Raw genomic sequence first — 22,484 nt, 5'->3', positions numbered from 1 at the left:
TTGATCCTTTTACCATTAGGTAATTTTTTTTTTTTTTTTTTGAGATGGAGTTTCGCTCTTGTTACACAGGCTGGAGTGCAATGGCGCGATCTCAGCTCACCGCAACCTCCGCCTCCTGGGTTCAGGCAATTCTCCTGCCTCAGCCTCCTGAGTAGCTGGGATTACAGGCACGCGCCACCATGCCCAGCTAATTTTTTGTATTTTTAGTAGAGATGGGGTTTCACCATGTTGACCAGGATGGTCTTGATCTCTTGACCTCGTGATCTACCCGCCTCGGCCTCCCAAAGTGCTGGGATTACAGGCGTGAGCCACTGCACCCGGCTGTAATGTTAATTAAAAAGAAAAAAAGCTCAGTGGTACAAGTACTCATTGGAAAACTTGGTTCGACTATAGTTGACACGAATAGCGCCTGGGGGCTTTTATGAACCCTGAACTAGTGTGATGTGGCTATAGGGCAAACATAAGTTTTGCTAACAAAAAAATAGGGTTAAAATCTAGGGGAAGGGAAAATAACCCTAAAGTCTGTTAACAACAAATTGTGGTATATGCATAAAATGGAGCACCAGGCAGCGTTAAACAAACTAAAGGTACAGATAACAACACAGAGAAGCCTCAAAAACATGACACTGAGCAGAGACAGACCTAGAAGAGTATATGCTGTATGATTACATTTATCTAAGTTCAAGAACAGGCAACACTAATCTATGGTGCTAGAAATTAGAAGAGTGGTTGTCTTTTAGGGTGTGGACTGACTAAAAGGGGCTGAGAAAGAATTTTCTGGTATGATGGAAATATCTGTATCTTTTTTTCTTTTTAATTTTTTCTTGTATGACTTCTTAACACCAGAGGAAATGTCTATATCTTGATTAAAGTTTTGGGTTCAAGGGCAGACATGTCATAAAACCTGTGAAATTGTACTTTTAAGATGTGTGCCTATCTCTCTATAGACATTTAACCTCAATTAAGACACATCTAGGGAATCAGCAACCCAGCATGTTCTATGTCGGCCAGAGGCCATCGAAAACAGGGAGTTCAGCTCTGGACATGCACATGAAGACAAGATCCCAATCCAGAGGACAAGGAAAGTACCCAGAACAGGAGGAGTTTGGGAACTTCACCACACACAGCTCAAAAGAGAAAACTGGCTGTGCTGGGCCTGGATACAGACACTCTTCCAGGGAAAGAGGAGCCAACTACTTTCTTAGAAGAACATTGCCTGGAGTGGGCAGCCATGGGCAACTGAGACCACACTTTCGTGGGCAAATGGGATGCATGGGAGGGATGTTTGTATTCTTTCAAAGGAAGGAAACCCTAAACAAACTCAAAGGTCCCGTCCAGTTTCAAATTCTACAAATAAGAAGTCATGAGAAAGTTGTTTTTTTTTTTTGAAATGAAGTTTCGCTCTGTCACCCAGGCTGGAGTGCAGTGGCACAATCTCAGCTCACTGCAACCTCCACCTCCTGGGTTCAAGCGATTCTCCTACCTCAGCCTCCTGAATAGCTGGGACTACATGCACACACTACCACATCCGGCTAATTTTGTGTTTTTAGTAGAGATAAAGTCTCACCATGTTGGCCAGGCTGGTCTTGAACTCCTGACCTCCGGTGATCTGCCCGTCTTGGTCTCCCAAAGTGCTGGGCTTACAGGTGTGAGCCACCACACCCGGCCAACAAAGTTCTTTACTTAAGGGCAAGTATGCATTAAAAGTCAGAACTGGTGTTTATTGTACCCCCACTGTATCAGTCATTTTGTATAGGCAAAGTGATTGGATCTATGTATTCCTCCATAATATTGCTGTATTAGCCATATGCCACATAAAGACATTTCTGTCAATGATTCCACATTTACAACCATGGTCCCATAAGATTATAATGGAATATATACGGAAACCTGATACATGGCCCTTGATATTGGCATTGCAGATCAAGAAGGAAAATGACTGATATCCAGTAATAATGCTGGGACATTTTTTGTGTGAAAATATATATACAAATAAAAATACATATAATGTCTAGGTTTGTGTAAGTACACTCTATAATGTTTACACAATGACAAAATTGCCTAGCGACACATTTCTAAGAATGTATCCCCATAGTTAAGCAATGTATGGCTGTAATTATACTAGACATTCTGATATGATTCATTCATTATTTCCAACGCTCACAATAGCTCTGCAAGGTAGACCTCATTATATCCACTTTATCTCCGCTTTACAGACAAGAAGATGCAGGCTCAGAGATAGTAAACAGCTCAAATTGGCAGAACTGGGATTTAAAACCAGACTGTCTCCAAAGCTGACATACTTTTTTTATCTACAACTCACTATTCCTTGGGTCTTGATTTTAAGTGTGTGTTAGGATCCTTGCAGTAAATCACAATACCTGTGTCATTCAAAATATACTTTAATTATCAGGTATATTGGATTAATGGGAAAAAAGTACACTTTAATTTACTATCACTGGTGAAGCTAAGTTTGGCAAGCAAATGAGTGGGTAGAGAACAGAGGAGTGAATGGACTCCTGTCTCCAGGATGCCGTTTCCTTCCTGAAGATCTGAGCACACAACGTCCCCAAGCTGGGCCACAGTCCAGACTACATTCTTCCCAGAGACGTGGGTCACTCTGACTATTCTTGCCCAGTGGGGCAACAAGGATCCCTCCCTAGCTGAGGCAGCGCTGAGGAAGGCACCTGCTTCCTGCCGTCTTAAGGACAGTGACCCCGGCTCTGTCTCCCACTCTGCACTTGCACCTTACCTCGTCTTTGAAGAGACGTGCTTGGTCCTCACAACCTGTCAGGGTCTGAACAAAGCCGAAGACCTTGGAAACCAAAGATGACATGTTGACCAGGGGCAGAGCTTGGGCATGAAGGGAGGGCTAGCCTCCATGGCCTAGGTCCTCTGAGCTGTGCCAATGCTGCTTTTTCTCACCAGCCTAAAAGGATCCTAGGGTTTCTATGCTGGCAGATGGACAAGCTGGGCTCCTTGCTTCTGAGGCCTGGGACTGAAGCCTGCCTCTCCTGCTGGATTTCTGGCTGAACTAGCAGCACAGCCCCCTCCCCCTCTGTCATGATGGGCCTATCAGGAAGTGTTTCAGTCAGCCACTACTGGTAGCTAGAAGGGACTGTGCACAGGACAGATGAGCAGGAGGTTGTGTCAGGAATGGTGCCAGGTTCTACCTGACCTGGGCCTTTCCTGGGCCTTCTCACCAAGGTATGGTGAGAGGGAGGAGGAGGGGAAGAGGATAAAGAAGGGCCCTCGCTCCTCACCTCATCGATGGTCCACTTGGCAACTGCCGAGGCCGAGATGCCTGCTACTCCTGGCAGGAGCTTGCAGTGCTGCTCCCAGCACACAGAGAGTGAGCGGTCAGGGTGGGCCGACAGGGCTGACATGAAGAGGGACTGGTGCACAACATCAGGCGTGAGTGCTGGAAAGCAGAGGCAGAGGCTGGCAGGCCAACGCCGAGGACTAAACTGTTCCCAAAGCCTGTGCATACCCAAGCCACCTGGGAGACTGGCTGGCAGAGCAGATAGGACCCCAGGCCCCACCTGACAGCCTATAGAGTCAAGAGGGTGAGTCGTATCTCCTGACTCCTCACCCAGTGCTCACTCCTGCTGGTAAAGTGGGCCTCTCACTTTAGAGAGTCTCAGGTCAGCTATTTGGAATGACCCTCACCCCACCTCTCTGAGGCTGTGCCACCCTGGGCCCTGCAAGGACACTCTCTTAGAGCTTCTGCAGCATCTCTAAAGACATTGTTTTCTAGATGCCATGCATCAAAAGTGTCCTTAACATCCAAACATGCTCAGCCTCAATGTCAGAAATCCATTGTTTATTCTTTTCATGAGTCCTTTTGGGCCACAACCAACTTTCTCAGAGCCAGGGTGATTCTGCTGCAGGATCACAGTCCCCTGACCAGGCTGAAGACCACCCCTCTGGCCACTGCCATTGCCTCAAGCTCCAGTTCCTCCTCCTCCTCCACCAGCCCGGTCTGCACTACTGCCTATGCCAGCAGTAGGGGTGATCCCTGACCCACTCCCCAGCTCCACGTTGCCTGTGGGTTTCTTTGCTCCTGGTCTGCCTCTGGGATCACTGGCCCTAACCTCTTGCCTCAAGCAGTTGTACTGAGCTGATGACCAACGCTGCTCAGCTTGCCTTCCTCCTTGGTGGGCCCTGGCACTTGCCAACTTGGACTTCATCCCCCTCTGGCTGCTTTGACAAACCTGGCCCCACTCACTGCTACCAGCCTTGGCTGGCTTTGTGCAATGTGGCCACTTTCCCAAGGGGTTTTCCCAGCCTCTGCCCATGGTCCAGGAGCATTGGCTTTTTATTCTACTGGTGTTAATTCCAGATGTTCACCAATGCAGTACCTCCAGTGCCCTCTTTATCAAAGACCCTCCCTGTTGGTCACAGATTGTCCTGGCTTCTCTCCCCTAGTGTCAGCCTTTCAGCCTGGCTCTTCCACCCCCATTCATTCACCCACAGAGCCTCTGGAATTCCATCCCTAGCCCTACCAACCACACTTCTTCCTGTGCCACTGCTGCCCTCTCTTCATCAGCAAAACCCTAATTTCCCTGCCCAGCCAGCTCCTCTCATAGCCTGTCTGGGGCACACCCAGCATCTCCCATGAGAACTACCCTCTGGTACCTCATCTACCTGGCCACAGGTTTGACCTCTGGTCTACCTAGGCACTTCCTCTCTGAAACCCTGTATCATCTGGTCCCCTTCATACGGTGGGATATGGTTTGGGAGATAACACCAAGTTTGTAGGAAGCTTCTCTCCTTATCTTTCTTCCCCAGGGCACAGGGATGAGCACAGGCCAGGAGCATTCAACGGCAGTTACAGTGTCTTATCTAACTGCAAACCATCCAGCTGCAGGTCAGACATGGCTCCTCAGACAGGGCTCCTTGGTTCCTTCAAGTAGCTGATACTCCGAGGCCTAAAAACTAAGCCCAGCCAAGGCTTGTCCTCTTCAGGCTGCCCTTCCTAGGAAACTGTTCACCAGCAAACCCCAGAGCCTACACTAAGGAAGTCTACCCACGAGTGTTTTAAAAAGTTGCCTCTGGAACAACACTGAGAGAGACCAGTGGCTCTTCTGGGTGACAGGCCAGCTGGAAGAGCAGGAGAGCCCTGCAGAAGTAAGACCTGGGCAATGGCTCCTGCTCTATCCTTGAAGTGCCTCAAGGCTCTGAGTGAGTCCTTCTTTGCCTGCTCTGGGCCACAGTCTCAACTTCTGAAAAGATGTTAGCTTCCTGAGACTTCTACAGCCGAATTCTGGGATGCACAGTAGGCAAGTGCCCTCTGGTGGTCAGAACTTGGTCCTGCAGTGGACCTGACCATGGGTACCATAGGTGGGTACAAGAGGTGCCCACAGCAGTTTGATCCTTAGGAGTCCTTACTCTGAGGGTCTAGGTGCTGGCCAAGACCCTCATCACTCAGGTCTGAGGCTTAAGAAATTGATTCTGTTCCCACAAAGAGGAAACAGTATGAGATGACAGCAAGAGGGAGTGAGGCAAGAAACTCAGATTAATAATACCGGCAGCAAGCTCTGCTAAGCACCTCACATGGAGCGTCTCAGTTAAGCCTCTCACCATGTAATAAGGTGGGTACAATTATCATCAGCATTTTACAGAAAAGGAAGATGAGGCTCAGAGAAGCAGTGCCACTTGCCCAAGATCCCTTGGCTTGTAAAAGGTAGTCTGACTTTAGGGCTACGCTTTTTATCACTATGTTACTTACTTTCCAGGTTACAGAGACCGTTCTTGAAGAACTGGAATAGCTTGGGTCTTACCAAAGGCACATTAAACCAGGTGATTTCTCAAGATCTCTTTTAGCCTTATAATGACATGAAGGCTGGGTGTGGTGGCTCACGCCTGTAATCCCAGAACTTTTGGAGGCCAAGGCAGGTGGATCACAAGGTCAGGAGTTCGAGACCAGTCTGACCAACATGGTGAAACCCTGTCTCTACTAAAAATACAAAAATTAGCTGGGCGTGGTGGCACATGCCTGTAATCCCAGCTACTCAGGAGGCTGAGGAAGGAGAATCACTTGAACCCAGGAGGGGGAAGTTGCAGTGAGCTGAGATCGTGCCATTGCACTACAGCCTGGGCAACAGAGCGAGACTCTGTCTCAAGGAAAAAAAAAACAAAATCAACATGCATTCCATTCAACTGTGGTATCATCCCTGCTGTATATCAGGCCCTGTACTAGCGGCTGAAGATGTAAGATGAATTCACCACTCAGGGGAGGGCTCAGTCACTATGGCCCACCCCTTGAAGCATGTGGTGGGCTGAAATGTGATCCTGCAAAACTCATATGCTGAAGCCCTAATCCCCAGTGCCTCAGAATGGAACTGCATTTGGAGAAAGGGCCTTTAAAGAGTGATTAAGTTAAAATGAGGTCATTAGGATGGGCCCTAATCCAAATGTGTTGGTATCCTTACAAGAAGAGACACTTGGACACACCATGAGACACCAGGAATGCTTGTGCACAGAAGAAAGACCACGTGAGAACACAGCAAGAAGGCAGCCATCTGCCAGCCAAGGTGGGAGGCCTCAGAAGAAATAAAGCCTGCCAACACCTTGATCTTGGACTTCTGGCCTCCAGAACTGTGAACAATAAATTTCTATTGTTTGAGCCACCCAGTCAATGGCATTTTGTTATGGTAGCAAGCACACTAATGCAAGGGAGCGCAAAGTGAACTGACATTTGGGTTAGGTGCTTTATGTCTCTTATACCAGCAGCACGCAGCAGGAGGAGTCAGGTCAGATCCGAGTTGGAATGCCAGCTCTGCCCCTTATAAGATGAATGACCTTGAGCAAGTAACTTCACCCTCTGAGCTTCACATTCCTCTTCTTACAGAAAGAAAGAACAATATACATATTAGAGAACTCTTTTTTTTTTTTTGAGACGGAGTTTCGCTCGTTACCCAGGCTGGAGTGCAACGGCGCAATCTCGGCTCACTGCAACCTCCGCCTCCTGGGTTCAGGCAATTCTCCTGCATCAGCCTCCTGAGTAGCTGGGATTACAGGCACGCGCCACCATGCCCAGCTAATTTTTTGTATTTTTAGTAGAGAAGGGGTTTCACCATGTTGACCAGGATGGTCTCGATCTCTTGAAATCCACCTGCCTCGGCCTCCTGAAGTGCTGGGATTACAGGCGTGAGCCACCGCGTCCGGCCCTGAGAACTCTTGTGAGAGTTAGACATAGTATGTGTAAAGCATCTGGCACAGTGCCTGGCACATAGTAGGTGCTCAGTATGTAGTGGTAGTAACCACTGTTATTTCAGGTATTGACAAAAGAAAGACAGGTTTTTATTCAGTTTTTCAAGTGAGGAAACAGGCTCAAAGATGTTAAGTGACTTGCTTAAGGTCACACAAGTAAAGTGATAGCCATGGCCTCCTTCCCAGGAAGCCTAGAATCAGAGAAGAGCAGGGGCATCATCCTGCCTCAGTGAGAACCAAAGGCCCGGAGAGGCTCTGTACCCTCCCCACAGACTCAGAGCAAGCCCATGAGGGAAAAGAGACTGGAACCCCAGGTCACCCAAGGTCCCTCCAGTGCTCCTGCCACTGCTCTGTCCTCTCAGTATCTCAAATGAAGAGGAAGAGCCCTCCTTCCAGCTTCTCCCACTCTGGGAAATCCTGGTGTCTCATCCACCAGTGACAGAGCACTCTCTGTGAACAGTCTGCAGAGGAGGACATAGGAGCAGATAACTAGACTTACTCTGGAAATCTTCCTGCGGAATCTTCCGATACTTTGGAGGGCGTCCAATTCTGAAGAGAGAGGGACCAGGTCTGTGGCAGGGAATCAGTGCCTGGCCCAGCCCAGACCCCCAGGAAGCCCGGGCCCTGAGTCCCTGGCCTCCGTACCGGCCGTGATGGCGAGGCTTCTTCCTTGGGGAGAAGCCTGAGAGGTTCTTCTTGCGGGCTGAGGCCTCTGAGTCAGATAGCTCTGCTTTCAGCCGGCTCTGGTTCCTCTCAGCCAGCGGGCAGCCTGAGAGGCAATGGTGAGCTGTGAACTTGCCTGTGACATGGCCAGAGCCATCACAACCAGGAGTGGGGCACTTCCTGGAGAAGAAGAAGGCTTAAGTTGGGTTGAATCCACTGGTCCCACTGAGCCCTCCCCACCCCTGGCCCCATCTGAAGAGTGTCTTGGTGGACCCCAGTTGGCTGCATGCAGTAGGTGCAAAACAACGCTGAGGGTCTCTCAGCAGAAGCCTTCACTCACCGGTGGTGAAAGCTGTATTTGGAGGTCCTAGTGTGGGGCAGGCTCCTATAGCTGAGAGGGGGACAGCCCCCAGGGGAGGCAGAGCTGGGCTCTCTGGGTCCTAAAAGAGCAGAAAGGAGAGGGTCCTCATGGAGTCCTGGGGGTGGGGAGTGTGGGGCAGGGAAGGAGCAGTTTCCATTAGAGACCGGCTCCCCAGGGACAAGGGTCCTGTGTCAGCTGTGACACCATTCTCTGCAACTAGATATCTGCCCCTCTCTGGGGAAGGAAGGCTTAGCTCTCATATGTTAATACTTTGCTGAAACCTGCAGGCCATGCCATCTCTGAGAACCCTTGGAGAGAAGAGACATTCAGAGCTGGTTGGGTATAGCTGTACCTTAGAAGCCACATCAGGCAGATTCACGTTACTCTCAGTTCTTTTTCTTGTTTTCATCCCCAAGACTTTGGTAACTTTTTTAAGGCTCTGCCCATGTTTGGAGAATATTCAAGATCAACACCCCACGTAAGACAAACACCCCATGTAAGATAAACATGGTGGCAGCAAGGAAATAAAGAAGGGAAATCCTAAGGGTGAAAATGGGGCTGAGCAGCCCAGTAACCTGAACTCTAACCTCTGTCTGGACAGACAATCAAAATTTACTTTAGGAAGCCAGCATTTCTTTAGCAAACATAGTGCATGCTCAGTGTGGTTCTGCTAGATGAGAACTCTCTGGGTGCCTAACCACCTCTGAAGCACATGCAACCAAGTGAGCTTGCCCCTTCGCACTTCGACACCCCAAACGCCAACAACTGGGGTAGCCAGAAGCACTGCTTAGTGTAGCAGATAGTCCTGGGTGGGGTGGCTGGGGGATCTCAGAACTCATGGTAGGCATGAGAGCCCTCTGTGTCATACCTGGGCATGGGAGGTCAGAGCTCCCTAGGTAAACTACAGGACTATCAGAACCTAGGGGGAAAGGAAAAGATCAGAGTGCCTTAGGGTTACACACGGAGAGGAGGCTGCAGAGGATGTCCTGTCTTGGAGCACCAGCCAGCAGGGTGGATGTCTGGGTGGTCAGCGTCAATCCAGAAATCATAGCCATGACTCCAGCCATCAAAGTGGATCTGGGGAGGAAAGGCCCTTGGAAGTCAGGCATCTCTCATGGAGCCAAGCTCAGCTCTAGGAGGCTCTCCCCACCCCTGGGACCTGTCAGAAGCAAGATCCTGGACTGGAAGAAACAGGGGGCCAACCCTGCAATAATCAGCCTCGGTCACATTTCCCAAGGGCTTCACTCATTAAGTTATTGGCATCTCTCACTGGCAATCCTTAGGTGGGACAAGGATTATTAGGCTCATTTTACAGATGATTAAGGCTTAGAGAGGGAAAATGACTTGTCCAAGTCGACAAAAATAAGCCACAGATGAGGCAAGAATGAGATCCAAGATCTTTGTCGTCATTCATCTTGTGCCATGATGCCCTTGACCTCTAAGCAGTCTACAGAATTCCTGCCCAACTGGCCTGCCCATTTCCCAGTCCTAGGGTCCCAGAGCCACCTTTATCCGATGGTCCTCCACATCTTCCACGCTGGCCACGCGAATCAGGGCTGGGTTCCTGCGGTCCACAGCCTCCAGCTTCATGTTGACCAGGAAGCTGTGAGGGGGTCGCTGTAGAGGGGACAACTGCCTTCAGGCCAAGGCCCGGCTCAGCAGAGCTGCGGGCCCACAAGGGGAGCCCAAATGCTGTGCTTGGGGAAACTGAGGCCTGCCTAAAGGAGAAGGGCTAGGGCCCCAGCCTGGCTAGCTGAGTGCTCCATGTCTTCCTGAGCTCAGCTCTGGGGGCAAGGAGCACTGACTCACCACCTTGAAGGCCCAAGAGGGCACAGCAGAGGCCCCAGTTTCTTCCAGATATTTCTCCCAACAGAAGTTATCAGGGTCTGGGTAGTCTGTAGGAGAGGATGAGAGGAATGTCTAGCCACCCAGATAGACTGGGGAAGCCCTCTGCCCCCAAACAGGATCAGGAACATGGAAAGGACAGAGGCCCTTGAAGCAGAATCTCCCCCACCATCATCACAGCCAGCTCCTTGCACTGGACTCCTCAGGCAGATGTGTGCTAGTAGAACCAAGCACAGCACCACCTTAATAGTTCACAGGGCTGTCTGGGAACCCTGACACCTGTCACTCTTGGCCTGTTGCTCCCACCCAGCCCCATTTGAATTTCTACTGTATTTGGGCCAATGCAATATTCCCAGGAGGAAGGACTCGTTTTCTTTACTTCTGACTCCCTGCTCCCTTGCCCTAAACCCAAATGCAGTCAGGGTTTGACAGGACTCTCCTAAAATCAAAAAGTTCTCAACTCCTAGGCCAAGAAGCTGAGGCTTCAGGACATGTCTGTTCTCTCACCCTGACCATAGAGAGGCAGCTACTGAGGCACTACGGGGAAGGGGTCAATGGAGAGGGAAATAGAGCCAGGCTTAGGAAAGAGGGCTTGCTCAGGAGGCAGGGTCACCTTGTGGAGGGGTGAGGGGCTTTCCTTGCTTCTGGCACCAGCCCACCGGGTGGATGTAGGGGCTGCTGGGATCACACCTGAAACTCAAGAACATGTCACTGTCCCAAGAGAAACTTGAGGCCCTGAGCCTGCCACCCTCTGACAGCATGGCTCAGGGCCCACCCTCATCTACTTCTTAGTGAGAGGGAGACAGATGGCAATGACAAAGCTAGAAAATCGCAAGATGAGTTATAAACTCTATCACCATAATATCTAAGGGAAAATCATGACTCAGAGCAGTTTGCTCATCTTAATCATGATATTTTTAGATGATACATTTAATATTGAGCTGTATTTCTTATGATAAAGCTCAATTCAATTATCCTCCACCCTGAGAAGATTTGAATGTCAGAACTGGACTGAGTGGTGCCACATGGTGCCTGAGATATGAAGGCAGTTGCCCCCTGCCATCCCCTCACCGCCCAGGCCAAGTCTGGGCCCTCCCACTACCAGTAGTCGTAAGTATCATCCCAGTTGTCGAAGTGCACCAGGAAGCGGCTGTCCACCACGTCGGTCACACTGGCCACGCAGACAAGGGACGGGTTCATGCGGTCAACAGCCTCCAGCTTCATGCCCACCTGGAAGCCCAGGGGTGGGGGGCTCTAGGGGAAAAAGAGGGGCTGCCACGGCCAGGGCCAAGCTGGCTAGCACAAGCCCAGAGCCTACTGGCAAACAAAGGAGTAGGTTCTCTAGGACAGCCTGGGGTGTGGGCAGTGAGGAAGGAAGGAGAAATAAGCTGCGAAAGAGGGCCCTCCAGGGCTAGTCATAACCTGAGCTCTGAGGCACTCAGGAACCTCTGGCCTTCAAGGTGCACTCAGAGGAGGTCTGGTTTGTGCCAGAAGGTAAGTGCCCAGAAGGAGGCTATGCATTCACCCAAGGAACCTGGCAAACCAAGTACAAGTCTTCCGTATCTGGACAAGCCTCACCCAGCTTGTCCTGAGGCAGTTGTGGCAACAGTGGGGTGGCCAGGAAGAAACAGCTGACATTTATGGCATGGAGGCAGGCAGGGAACCAGTAGTTTAGTGCCTGCCATGTACCAGGCATAAGCTTCAAAAGATATCACCTCCCTGGATCTTTACAACAACCCTATTCCCATTTAAGAAGTTAAATAACTTGGCCCAGAACACAATACTAGTCAATGGTGGGACCAGTATTTAAACAGTTTGAATTAAAAGTCAGCATTCGTTGTCACACAGCAGGTGGGATCCCATCTGTCACCTGGGAACTTGAAAATATGAACTCTGGGACTGGAATGGGGTGGGGAAGTAACTGTCCCTGCCTAAAGAGCATGGAGTCCCAGGCCCATGGGGACTCTAGACATTCAATATGGTTAATTTTGTTTTTTTAGACACAGGGTCTCACTCTGTCACCCAGGTTGGAGTGGAGTGGTATAATCATAGCTTGCTGTAGCCTCGAATTCCTGGGCTCAAACAATCCTCCCACCTCAGCTAGCTACTGTAGTAGCTAGGACTACAGGCATGTGCCATCATGCCCAGCTAATTTAATGACATTTTTTGTAGAGATGAGGTCTTACTGTTGCCTGTGCTGGCCTCAAACTCCTGAGCTCAAGTGATTCTCCCACCTCAGCCTCCCAAAGTGCTGCAATTACAGGTGTGAGCCACCACACCTGGCCAGTATGGTATTTTTAAGGGGGCTCCCTTTATCTCTTAGGCCTTTTGCTTGGGATTATGTGATACTTTAACTGCTGGATAAGCTGCCAGCTGCCAGGAACACAGGAAAGGACAGGGGTGAATTGTTAGAAATGAATGGAAGAGTTTCAATGTTGGGCAAAAGGAAAAGAAAAAGCTCCCAGAAAAGAGGCATTGACCATACACCAAAGAACTGCAGAGCAAACCAAAAAGCAAGAATATATGAGCAATGACATCTCAGTGCTCAGATGACAGCAGTGGGCCAGGGGCTGCAAGAGGAGGTTGAGGATAGGGTATTTGCAGTAGAGGAGGGAGGGAAGTCGGAAAAACCTATAACCAGCTTCCCACCTTTGGCCCTAAACCCCGCCCAGCTGTGCCCCTCCCATCTGATATGAGAGATCAGAGCAAAGCTGAGAGAACCAGTAGATGAGCTCCCTTCCGATGAGTCAGCTACCCTGGGCCAGCTGCAGTGACTCTGGCATATAGGGGTGATGTCCACTCTCACTCAGGGGCACTTACGTGGCTCTGGCTCACAAACAGGTGCTTGGGGGCAGCCTGAGCTCTTGTGCTGCGCAGGTACTGGCTCCAGCTGAACTCCTCCTCCTTGTAACCTAGGCCCCTCGAGGGGGATGAACAGAGCACCGTGCAGAGGCTGGGCCATGGCGAGGGCACCCCACACTGAAGCAGCAGAATCAGACATGCCTGAGGACCCCTCCCATCCTCAAGAACCTGCCCAGGGATCTCCCCATACTGAAGCAGGACATGACTTTGGTAGACACTCAAAGGGCAATGGCAAAGCGGAAGTCCCAGGGTTTCTTTGGTCAACCTGGCCCCAGGGCAGAGTCATATCAGGATGTGATGAAGAGAGGCTGGCTTTGGAACAGGGTACAGGGTCAGAAAACACAAAAGCTGTAAGCTGGGGGACCCAAGGGGAAGAAGCGAAGGGTCTGAGGACTTGCTGCCTCAATGCGAACAACCCAGCTAGGCCTTACCTTTGGGAGGCTGCAGCTTGTGCCCTGTCTTCTCAAACCAGCCAGCAGGGTGAATGTCAGGGGAGTTGGCATTGACCCAGAAGTCATGGCACTCAGAATACCCATCAAAGTGCAGACGTAGGCGATAGCCACATACCTGGCCCCATGAGGGGAATCAGGGACTCCAATGCCAGGAGATGCCCCATTCCCCATCTCCCTCACCTCTCCTGGCCCAGCCTGGTGGTCTCAGGGGCTCTAATGCTAGCAGGTTCCCCAACCCCACCTTTCTTTGCTCCCAGGTATACCCCATCCTGTACTCTGACCCATGCTATCCCATTCTGCAGTGAGAACAGTCAGGTACTCATGAGCCCTGGGTGCAAGAGAGGTGGACTTTATGACAGTCTCCTGCCCTTTTGAGTCCTGGACAGAATTTCGAGGGCAGCCAACAAGGCTCAGGACTGCTGAGGGCTCCTGATGACCCTTCCCTCTGCTACCTTCTCTCACTGCTCCCCACTCACACTCTGCTTCCAGTCTTGCTGAGCTAATGCAATTCCTTGAAGGTGACAGTCTGTTCCACGCCCCAGGGCTTTTGCCCACTTTGCTCCTTCTACATGGAACTCCCTCCTTATTCACAGCTTCTCTCTCAAGACTCTGCAAAGGAGGCCCTTCCTCTATGCTTTTCCTGCTCCTCAGACAGAACTGACCCAGCTGTGCCTCCCAGCTCACGTCTGTTGCCACCCTGTGGCATGTCGCTGATATGTTTATCTGGCTGATTCCCCACACCACAGTGAGCTTCTAGAGGAACAGGACCTTGTTTGACTCATGCCAATACCCCTGGTTCTCGGGATCTCCTCAAGCTTCCCCAGTGTGGACTGTATACATTCATCCAGTAACAGGATTGTCCCATGACACTCCATCTGGTTTTTGTTCTTTTAAGCTTTCTGTATGTTCCAACTTAATCCCCTACTAGATTATATGTGCTCTGAGGGGAGGGAGGTGTTTCCTTCTATCTCCCCAGAAAGATCCATCAGTCTACACTGAGAGAAATCATCAGAAAGGTGGAACCAAGCCCCAGCTCACCTCAGCCACGGTGAGGATGAAGTACATGGACGGGTGTTGAGGATCAATGCCTTCCAACTTCATGCCCAGTTTGAAGCCATTCTTGTTGTGAGTGACTGCCTGGGACTGTCAACGCACAGAGTGGAGAGGACCCAGCTTCCATCCAGCCTTATCCTTGCCTAGTGGGCTTGGGGTGAAGGAGCTGCCTTTAGGCCCCACCCGCCTGGTATTTCCAAAGGGGCAGCTTATTTGGGGATCATTACTGCAGGTATCTAGAGAGAGAGAGAATATCTCCCAGGTCTCTTGGAAAATGTGGGTGAGTCAGGGCTGGATTCAAGGGCTCCCTCTCACCAAAGTCATGGAAAGATCAATGCTGAATTGAGTAGAAGTCACTAGAATTCAAAAGTCTGCAGGCCCAGTGATGGGTGAGCCTAGCGTCCACCTCTCTATTTCTTCTTACCCTGCCAGCCCTTATGGTGGGCCCTTTTCCACTCTAGGCTCCTAAACACTCTCTCCCTTCCATTCTGCCAGTCCACTGAGGCATGCCTGACACACAAAACACCAGAAGGCCTGAGTTTGGTGGTGTGTCCCTGGACTGGGAAGGCAAGCTCTTCCTAGGTGGAAATTGTCCAACTCACGTCCTGGAAGAGGCTGACCGGGGCAGTAATGGCCTTCTGCTCCTCTAGGTAGGACTCCCACGACCAGCCTTCCTTCTTCTCACCTGTTGCTGTAGAGAGGGGACAGAAAGGCTAACTCTTGGGCTTCTCCTGATGTATGACTTTCTTCAGCTTCCCCTGACCAAGCTCTACCTTCACCCCTCAACAAACATTTGTCTGTGGCCACAGGTACCCTCTGGTCCCACTCACCATGATGGTGCCAGACACAGGCGGCTGATGGGAGGCTCAGTGTCAGGTGAGGCTACATCAAATTCTGCCCGTCACTCCCCCACCCCTAGGCCACTGTCAACAGAAGTACTCTGGATTATTCAGCAACTGACTGAAGTTACAAAGTCTCAGCCACAAAGGGACCCTATCCTCTGACATGACAAAGCTAAGTGACAAGTCCTGTGCCAGAGGACTTAATCACGATGCTGTCTAAATTCACAAGGAAAGGAGAGAAAAAAAGAAATGATAGGGAAAACCTGAAAATAAGAATAAATGGAAGAGCTGGGAGAAGTAAGAAACATGGCTGGGCACAGTGGCTCATGCCTGTAATTCCAGCACTTTGGGTGGCCAAGGCAGGTGAATCACTTGAGCTCAGGAGTTTCAGATCAGCCTGGGAAACATGATAAAAGTCCTTCTCTACTCAAAATACAAAAGTTGGCCTGGCACGGTGGCTCACGCCTATAATCCCAGCACTTTGGGAGGCCAAGGCAGGGGAATCATTTGAGGTCAGGAGTTTGAGACCATCCTGGCAAACATGGTGAAACGCCGCTCCACTAAAAATACAAAACTTAGTTGGGCGTGGTGGTATGTGCCTGTAATCCCAGCTACTCGAGAGGCTGAGGCAGGAAAATCGCTTGAACCTGGGAGGTGGAGGTTGCAGTGAGCCAAGATCACACCACACTGCACTCCAGCCTGGGGGTCAGAGCGAGAGTCCATCTCAAAAAACAAACAAACAAAAAACCAAAAATTATCTGGGCATGGTGGCACATGCCTGTAGTCCTAGCTACTTGGGAGGCTGAGGCAGGAGAATTGCTTGAACCCTGGAGGCAGAGGCTGCAGTGAGCTGAGAACATGCCACTGCACTCCAACCTAGGTGACAGAGGACCCCCTGTCTCAAAAAATTTTAAAAAAAAAGAAGAAACACTTTTTTGATTCTTCTTGCCATGAACACCTACAGAGACATACACAAATGTGCATATGTGTGCTTGGTGGGCACCCCCAGAGTGGACACACTGATTTCACAACTCTCCCAGACACACATAGTCTGTGTACACACACACATATACTCACACACACACACTATGGTCAGGGCCTACAGCCCAGGCCCTGTCCATAGCTCTGAGTCTCAGGGTCCTGGGGAAGCAGATAAATTCCTCTGCAGCACCTTCAATCTAACCTGAGGTGGAGTCTTAGTCTCTAACAGAGGACAAATGCCCTTTAAAGGCTAGAATAGCCAGTTACATGGAGGCTGACCAGGTCAGCATGAGCTGCCTCCAACTGAAGGCTACAGACAGCTGAAGAGGTAACAGCTCACAAAAATCAATTCATATCCCTTAGGTAAGTAACTCCAGCTTCTTCTAGAAACTTCTATGCCTCTATTTTGTCATCTTTAAAATGCAGATATCTACCACAGAGGATCACTATGATGATTAAGTCAGATCTATGTATAAAAAAATCCTTATGAAATACAGAGTGCCAAACTTTGGTTACCAGCACTTCCTGGGTCTTCCTTCACTAAGTCTGCGAGTGTATGGGACTAGATTCCAGCTCTGCCTTGCTTGGCTTCTCTTGGTTACTGCCCTGGATAATTCGGGCTTGGAGTGGTCTGTCTCTCAGGAAGATGCTTTTTGCCTTTTTGCTTTAGTTGGGACCTAAGTGGCCTAAGTGACTAGAGGCACTTGTCTGTTTTTTTTTTTTTTTTGGGGGGGGAACAGAGTCACTCTGTCGCCCAGGCTGGAGTGCAGTAGTGCAATCTCAGCTCACTGCAGCTTCTGCCTCCTGGGTTCAAGCAATTCTCCTGCCTCAGCCTCCAAGTAGGGATTACAGGTGCCTACCATTACACTCAGCTAATTTTTTTTAATCTTTAGTAGAGATAGGGTTTCACCATGTTGGCCAGTCTGGTCTCGAACTCCTGACCTCAGGTGATCCATCTGCCTCAGCCTCCCACAGTGCTGAGATTAGAGGTGTGAGCTACCACACTCAGCTTAGAAACACCTGTCTTGCTGCCTGCATTCCTCAGTCACTGTACCAAACCTTGAGGCTTCAACTACCTGATCCATTTGGGCCACAGCAGGTATTTTGTTCATCAATTGATCAAGCAAGCTATCAAACTCTCAGAGTTTGATATGTAGACACCAATCTAGAGCTCATCTCTTCTGGCTATCCTTTGTCCTGAGTAAAACTGGGATTGTCCCTTAGAATATATCACCTGCTGTGTTCCCTCAAGAAACGCTCCAGTTCTCCCACTCAGTCTTCATACATTCTTACGGAGTAGGGGAAAGAGAAGAGAGAGTAGACTTCAGGATGCCATCATCTTGCTGTTTCTTGCCACTGATATTCCATATCATCATGCATAAGACCTCTTCACTTTTTCCAAATCTCTACTACTATGACAGAATACTTCCCAACAGCCACTTCTTTCTCCCTGGATGACATTCTTCTTTTTGTCTCACTCTTCCCAAACCGTAACATCAGCTAAGGGACTGACTACCTAGCAGATTTCTTGTCTCAGGCACCTCTGCTGCTCTTTGGTGCTTCAATTCTCAGTTCACCTCTCTTTAACCATACTCCAAAGGCCAAGCTCTGAGACCCCCGTGCCACAGCAGACACCTCTGACCAGCACCCTATTTATCTGCCATTATCTCTTACCACTGGTCCCCTGAAGATGTCCCTCCCTGCCTGTACTATCTTCATATTCTCTCACTAGTCACAACACTTACCACGTATACATTCTTCACAGTTTACCATCATGCACCTCTTCATTTGACCATAACCATTCTTTTTAACATTTAATGGTTAAACCTGTGTGCCATGTCTGGTACTAGAAATTGGGGGTACAGAAGTGGCTGAAAGACTTCATATACATGGTCTCCCTGAGTCCTCATGATGCCCTCAGGTGATAGGGAGGGCTCATAGCAACCCCTTTCACAGGTGAGGACAGAGATTCAACGCAATCCACTAGAAAGAAGCCTGACCACCAAATCCCTTGGCAATTACTAGATTCCTTCCCTGACCAAGCCCCGAGCCAAACCCAGTTTCCTGCCTCCTTTTTCTGTTGGTGAACAATGGACTGAGCCCTTAGGCACATCCCCAAACCCAAATAAGTCCCAAGGCTCTTGTGTATGGTTGTGCAACCTGTGTACTGTACACAGATGCCCAGTCAAGGGGGTGAATGGGCTGAAATCCAGCCTGGGCTTCCTGCCATGCCAAGTGGCTGAGTCTCTTGTGAAGAAAGGTTGCCCTTTTCTAACTGGTCTGCCCAGGAGAGGTACTTTTTTATAACTTGTTCAAAAGTACCATATTGGCTAGCGGTGGCACTGATCCTCTCTCCACTTCCAGAAATGCTCCTTTGCTTATTCCTGCTTCCTTAGACCAGATGCTCTTGGTTAGGACTTTCTTTGGCAAGCTCAGCCTGATCTAAAACCGAACTTGTAACTTCTCTGCCAAAGCCTGTGCCCCTTTTGGTATTCGTCACCCTACTCAATGGCACCACCATCCATTCATCCAGTCACGCAAGCTGGAAACTTGGAAGTGATCCTTTATGCCTCTTTTTTGTTTTTGTTTTTTTTTTTTAAACTCCCCAGGATCCTTCCATTCTGCTGATTCCAACTCCTAGGTATCTCTTGGATCTATCTCCATCTCTCCAGATTTACTCTCCTTGCTTGCTTTGAACCTAGTCCAAAAGCCTCTTAACTCATCTCTGCCTCAGACTTATTCTACTGCCAGAATACATCTCAAATACAAAACTTGCTTATTTTCTTTCCTTTTAGTTCCATAGCTTCTCATTTCCAACCCCAAACCCAAAAATCTAAACACTTTTCCACACCACAAACAGCCCTCAGTAACTAGCTACTTCCTATCATTCCATCTTCGTCATGCATTTCCATTCCCCTGTGCCTCTGTGCCTCTGCATAGGTTGATACTTCTGCTTTAAAATCCTACCCCCACCTTGTTCATCCTTCAAGACCTAGCCATAGTTCCAGCACCTCGCATAAGACTTTACATAAAATAGACGTACAACAAATGCTTGTTAAATGAGTATAAGGATGGATGGATGAACGAATGGATGGATGAAATATCATCTCATGGAGCCTTCCTACATTCCAGGAGGCAGAGTTTGTTCTGTGACAGTCCCTTGTATTTATATACCTCAAACATAACACTTATTATATGGTTACATAATAATCTATTGACATATCTATCTTTGCAACTAGACTATCAGCTCATTAAGTGCTAGTACTGTGTTTTGCTTACTCTAAACTCTTAGCATCTCACCCACTATCTGGTATATAGAAGGCACTTAGTATTTGTTAAATAAAAGAACAATGATGAAAATAACTACATATCAAAAACTGTGAGATGCAACCAAAGCAATATTTAGAGGAAAATGACAGCCTTAAAAGAATATATTAGAAAAGGAGGAAGGTTAAAATTAATGAAATTTTAAAATCAAAATAAATCTGTCTCATGAAGTTAGAAAAAGTAAAATCAACCCAAAGAAAGTGGAGGTAAAGAAATTTTAAGGCTGGGCGCAGTGGCTCACGCCTGTAATCCCAGCACTTTGGGAGGCCGAAGCAGGTGGATCACGAGGTCAAGAGATCGAAACCATCCCGGCCAACATGGTAAACCTCCTCTCTACTAAAAAATACAAAAATTAGCTGGGCATGGTGGTGAGTGCCTGTAGTCCCAGCTACTCAGGAGGCTGAGACAGGAGAACTGCTTGAACCTGGGAAGCAGAGGTTGCAGTGAGCCAAGATCGCACCATTGCACTCTAGCCTGGCGCCTGGCGACAAAGCAAGACTCTGTGTCAAAAAAAAAAAAAAAAAGGAAAAAATGGCAGGGCGCAGTGGCTCACGCCTGTAATCCAAGCACTTTGGAGGTCAAGGCAGGTGGATCACCTGAGGTTGGGAGTTCAAGACCAGCCTGACCAACATGGTGAAACCCCAACTTAAAATAAAATAAAATAAAATAAAAAGACAAAATTAGTAAGTTTCTGGAAAGACTAATTAATAAACAAAGAAAGACTCCGGGAGGCTGAGGTGGGAGGATTGTTTGAGGTCAGGAGTTTGAGACCAGCCTGGGCAACATAGTGACATCCAGTTTCTACCTTTTTTTTTTTTTTTTGAGACGGAGTTTTACTCTGTTATCCAGGCTGGAATGCATTGGTGTGATCTCGGCTCACTGCAACCTCCGCCTCCCAGGTTCAAGCAATTCTCCTGCTTCAGCCTCCCAAGTAGCTGGGACTACAGGCATGTGCCACCACACCTGACTAATTTTTTGTATGTTTAGTAGAGATGGGGTTTCACCATGTTGGCCAGGCTGGTCTCGAACTCCTGACTTCAGGTGATTCGCCCACCTCAGCCTCCCTTATTTCTGTCTTTAAAAAAAAGTTAAAAAAGGGCCGGGCGCGGTGGCTCATGCCTGTAATCCCAGCACTTTGGGAGGCTGAGGAGGGTGGATCATGAGGTCAAGAGATCGAGATCATCCTGGTCAACATGGTGAAACCCCGTCTCTACTAAAAATACAAAAAATTAGCTGGGCATGGTGGCGCGTGCATGTAATCCCAGCTACTCGGGAGGCTGAGGCAGGAGAATTGCCTGAACCCAGGAGGTGGAGGTTGCGGTGAGCCAAGATCGCGCCATTGCACTCCAGCCTGGGTAACAAGAGCGAAACCCCATCTCAAAAAAAAAAAAAAAAAAAAAAGAGACATTTTAAAATGTCCTACAGATATAAAAAGGATGAGGAGATCTTGTTGACCAGTACAAACCTTCAGGAAAGTGGTGCAGGTGCCGCCCTGCTGTATTCTCCTGGCTGTACAAGGTAAAAAGAGAACAATGCCACAGGATACTGGTCCGCTAGCGCCTTTGCATTGGTTTGTCTTTTGACTAGGCAGCACTGCTTGCTCCTGGGGGGACCATTGACTATGCAAAAGCAGGTAGTATGCTGTTCCTCTCTGGGAGCTTAACAGGCCTGGGTGCTCATCAGCTCTCAGGATTCAAGGGACGTTTGGGTTTTCCTAGCTATATCTGAGACCTTGGCTGGCATTATGGGAATCAGATTCTACTACTCTGGAAAATTTATGCCTGCAGGCTTAATTGCAGGTACCAGTTTGCTATTGGTCACCAAACTTGGAATCAGTACATTGAATAAAAACCCCATCAGTAGTAGTCATGTCAAACTTCCACTATTTTCAGGGTATTAACAGAAATAAGTGCAGCATTTTTGCATATTCTGCCATTTTATTAATTAATTTTATTATTCTTTTTTTCTTTTTTTTTTTTTTTTGAGACGGAGTTTCACTCTCGTTAGCCAGGCTGGAGTGCAATGGCGCGATCTTGGCTCACCGCAACCTCCACCTCCTGGGTTCAAGCAATTCTCCTGCCTCAGCCTCCCGAGTAGCTGGGACTACAGGCACGCACCACCATGCCCAGCTAATTTTTGTATTTTTAGTAGAGAAGGGGTTTCACCATGTTGACCAGGATGGTCTTGATCTCTTGACCTCTTGATCTACCCGCCTCGGCCTCCCAAAGTGCTGGGATTGTAGGAGTGAGCCACCGCACCCAGGCTATTATTATTTTTCTAAGATAGAGTCTCACTCTGTCGCCCAAGCTGAAGTGTAGTGGTGCGATCTCAGCTCTGTTTCCCAGGTTCAAGCAATTCTCCTGCCTCAACCTCCTAAGTAGCTGGGATTACAGGCGTGCACCACCACACCCAGCTAATTTTTTTTTTTTTGTATTTTTATTAAAGATGGGGTTCACCATGTTGGTCAGGCTGGTCTCAAACTCCTGGGCTCAAGTGATCCACCCACCTTGGCATCCTAAAGTGCTGGGATTATAGATGTGAGCCACTGCGTCTGGCCATATGACATTTTACTTTAGAAAAAAATAGACAAGACACCATTGGCCAGGCACAATGGCTCATGCCTGTAATTCTAGCACTTTGGGAGGCCAAGGCAGATGGATCTCTTGAGATCACGAGTTTGAGACTAGCCTGGACAACATGGTGAAACCCTCTCTCTACAAAAAATACAAAAATTAGCAGAGAGTGGTTGTGTGCTCTTGTAGTCTCAGCTACTCAGGAGGCTAAGGAGGGAGGATGGCTTGAGCCTGGCCCGTGGAGGTCACAGTGAGCGGACACTTCACCACTGTACTCCAGCCTGGGCAATAGAGCCAGATCTTGTCTTAA

The 22,484-nt window shown here is 48.9% G+C and overlaps 1 protein-coding gene and 1 pseudogene across 2 annotated transcripts in view; one reads left to right on the top strand and one right to left on the bottom strand.

Moving 5' to 3' along the window:
- L3MBTL1 (L3MBTL histone methyl-lysine binding protein 1) overlaps nucleotides 1-22,484 on the bottom strand; it is a 46,433-nt gene that overhangs the window by 9,624 nt on the left and 14,325 nt on the right. The window contains exons 5-18 of one of the 2 annotated variants that reach the window (XM_064382452.1): nucleotides 15,054-15,142; nucleotides 14,437-14,541; nucleotides 13,378-13,513; nucleotides 12,905-12,996; nucleotides 11,187-11,338; nucleotides 10,698-10,774; nucleotides 10,049-10,134; nucleotides 9,746-9,856; nucleotides 9,202-9,316; nucleotides 8,219-8,318; nucleotides 7,861-8,058; nucleotides 7,715-7,785; nucleotides 3,264-3,421; nucleotides 2,753-2,815 (exon numbers count right to left, since the gene is read on the bottom strand). In XM_064382452.1, coding sequence (XP_064238522.1) covers nucleotides 2,753-2,815; nucleotides 3,264-3,421; nucleotides 7,715-7,785; nucleotides 7,861-8,058; nucleotides 8,219-8,318; nucleotides 9,202-9,316; nucleotides 9,746-9,856; nucleotides 10,049-10,134; nucleotides 10,698-10,774; nucleotides 11,187-11,338; nucleotides 12,905-12,996; nucleotides 13,378-13,513; nucleotides 14,437-14,541; nucleotides 15,054-15,142 — 1,553 coding nt within the window. The remainder of the gene's footprint in view (nucleotides 1-2,752; nucleotides 2,816-3,263; nucleotides 3,422-7,714; nucleotides 7,786-7,860; nucleotides 8,059-8,218; nucleotides 8,319-9,201; nucleotides 9,317-9,745; nucleotides 9,857-10,048; nucleotides 10,135-10,697; nucleotides 10,775-11,186; nucleotides 11,339-12,904; nucleotides 12,997-13,377; nucleotides 13,514-14,436; nucleotides 14,542-15,053; nucleotides 15,143-22,484) is intronic. The other variant, XM_064382453.1, reaches the window with a different exon arrangement.
- On the top strand, nucleotides 21,134-21,501 carry LOC135276952 (transmembrane protein 14C-like; annotated as a pseudogene).

This window comes from Aotus nancymaae, unplaced genomic scaffold, assembly GCF_030222135.1.
Source record: "Aotus nancymaae isolate 86718 unplaced genomic scaffold, 86718_ANA_hifiasm-v0.15.2.pri h1tg000029l, whole genome shotgun sequence".
Classification (NCBI taxonomy): Eukaryota; Metazoa; Chordata; class Mammalia; order Primates; family Aotidae; genus Aotus; species Aotus nancymaae.
Note: the sequence above shows the minus strand (reverse complement) of the source record. Positions and strands in the feature narration are given on the sequence as shown.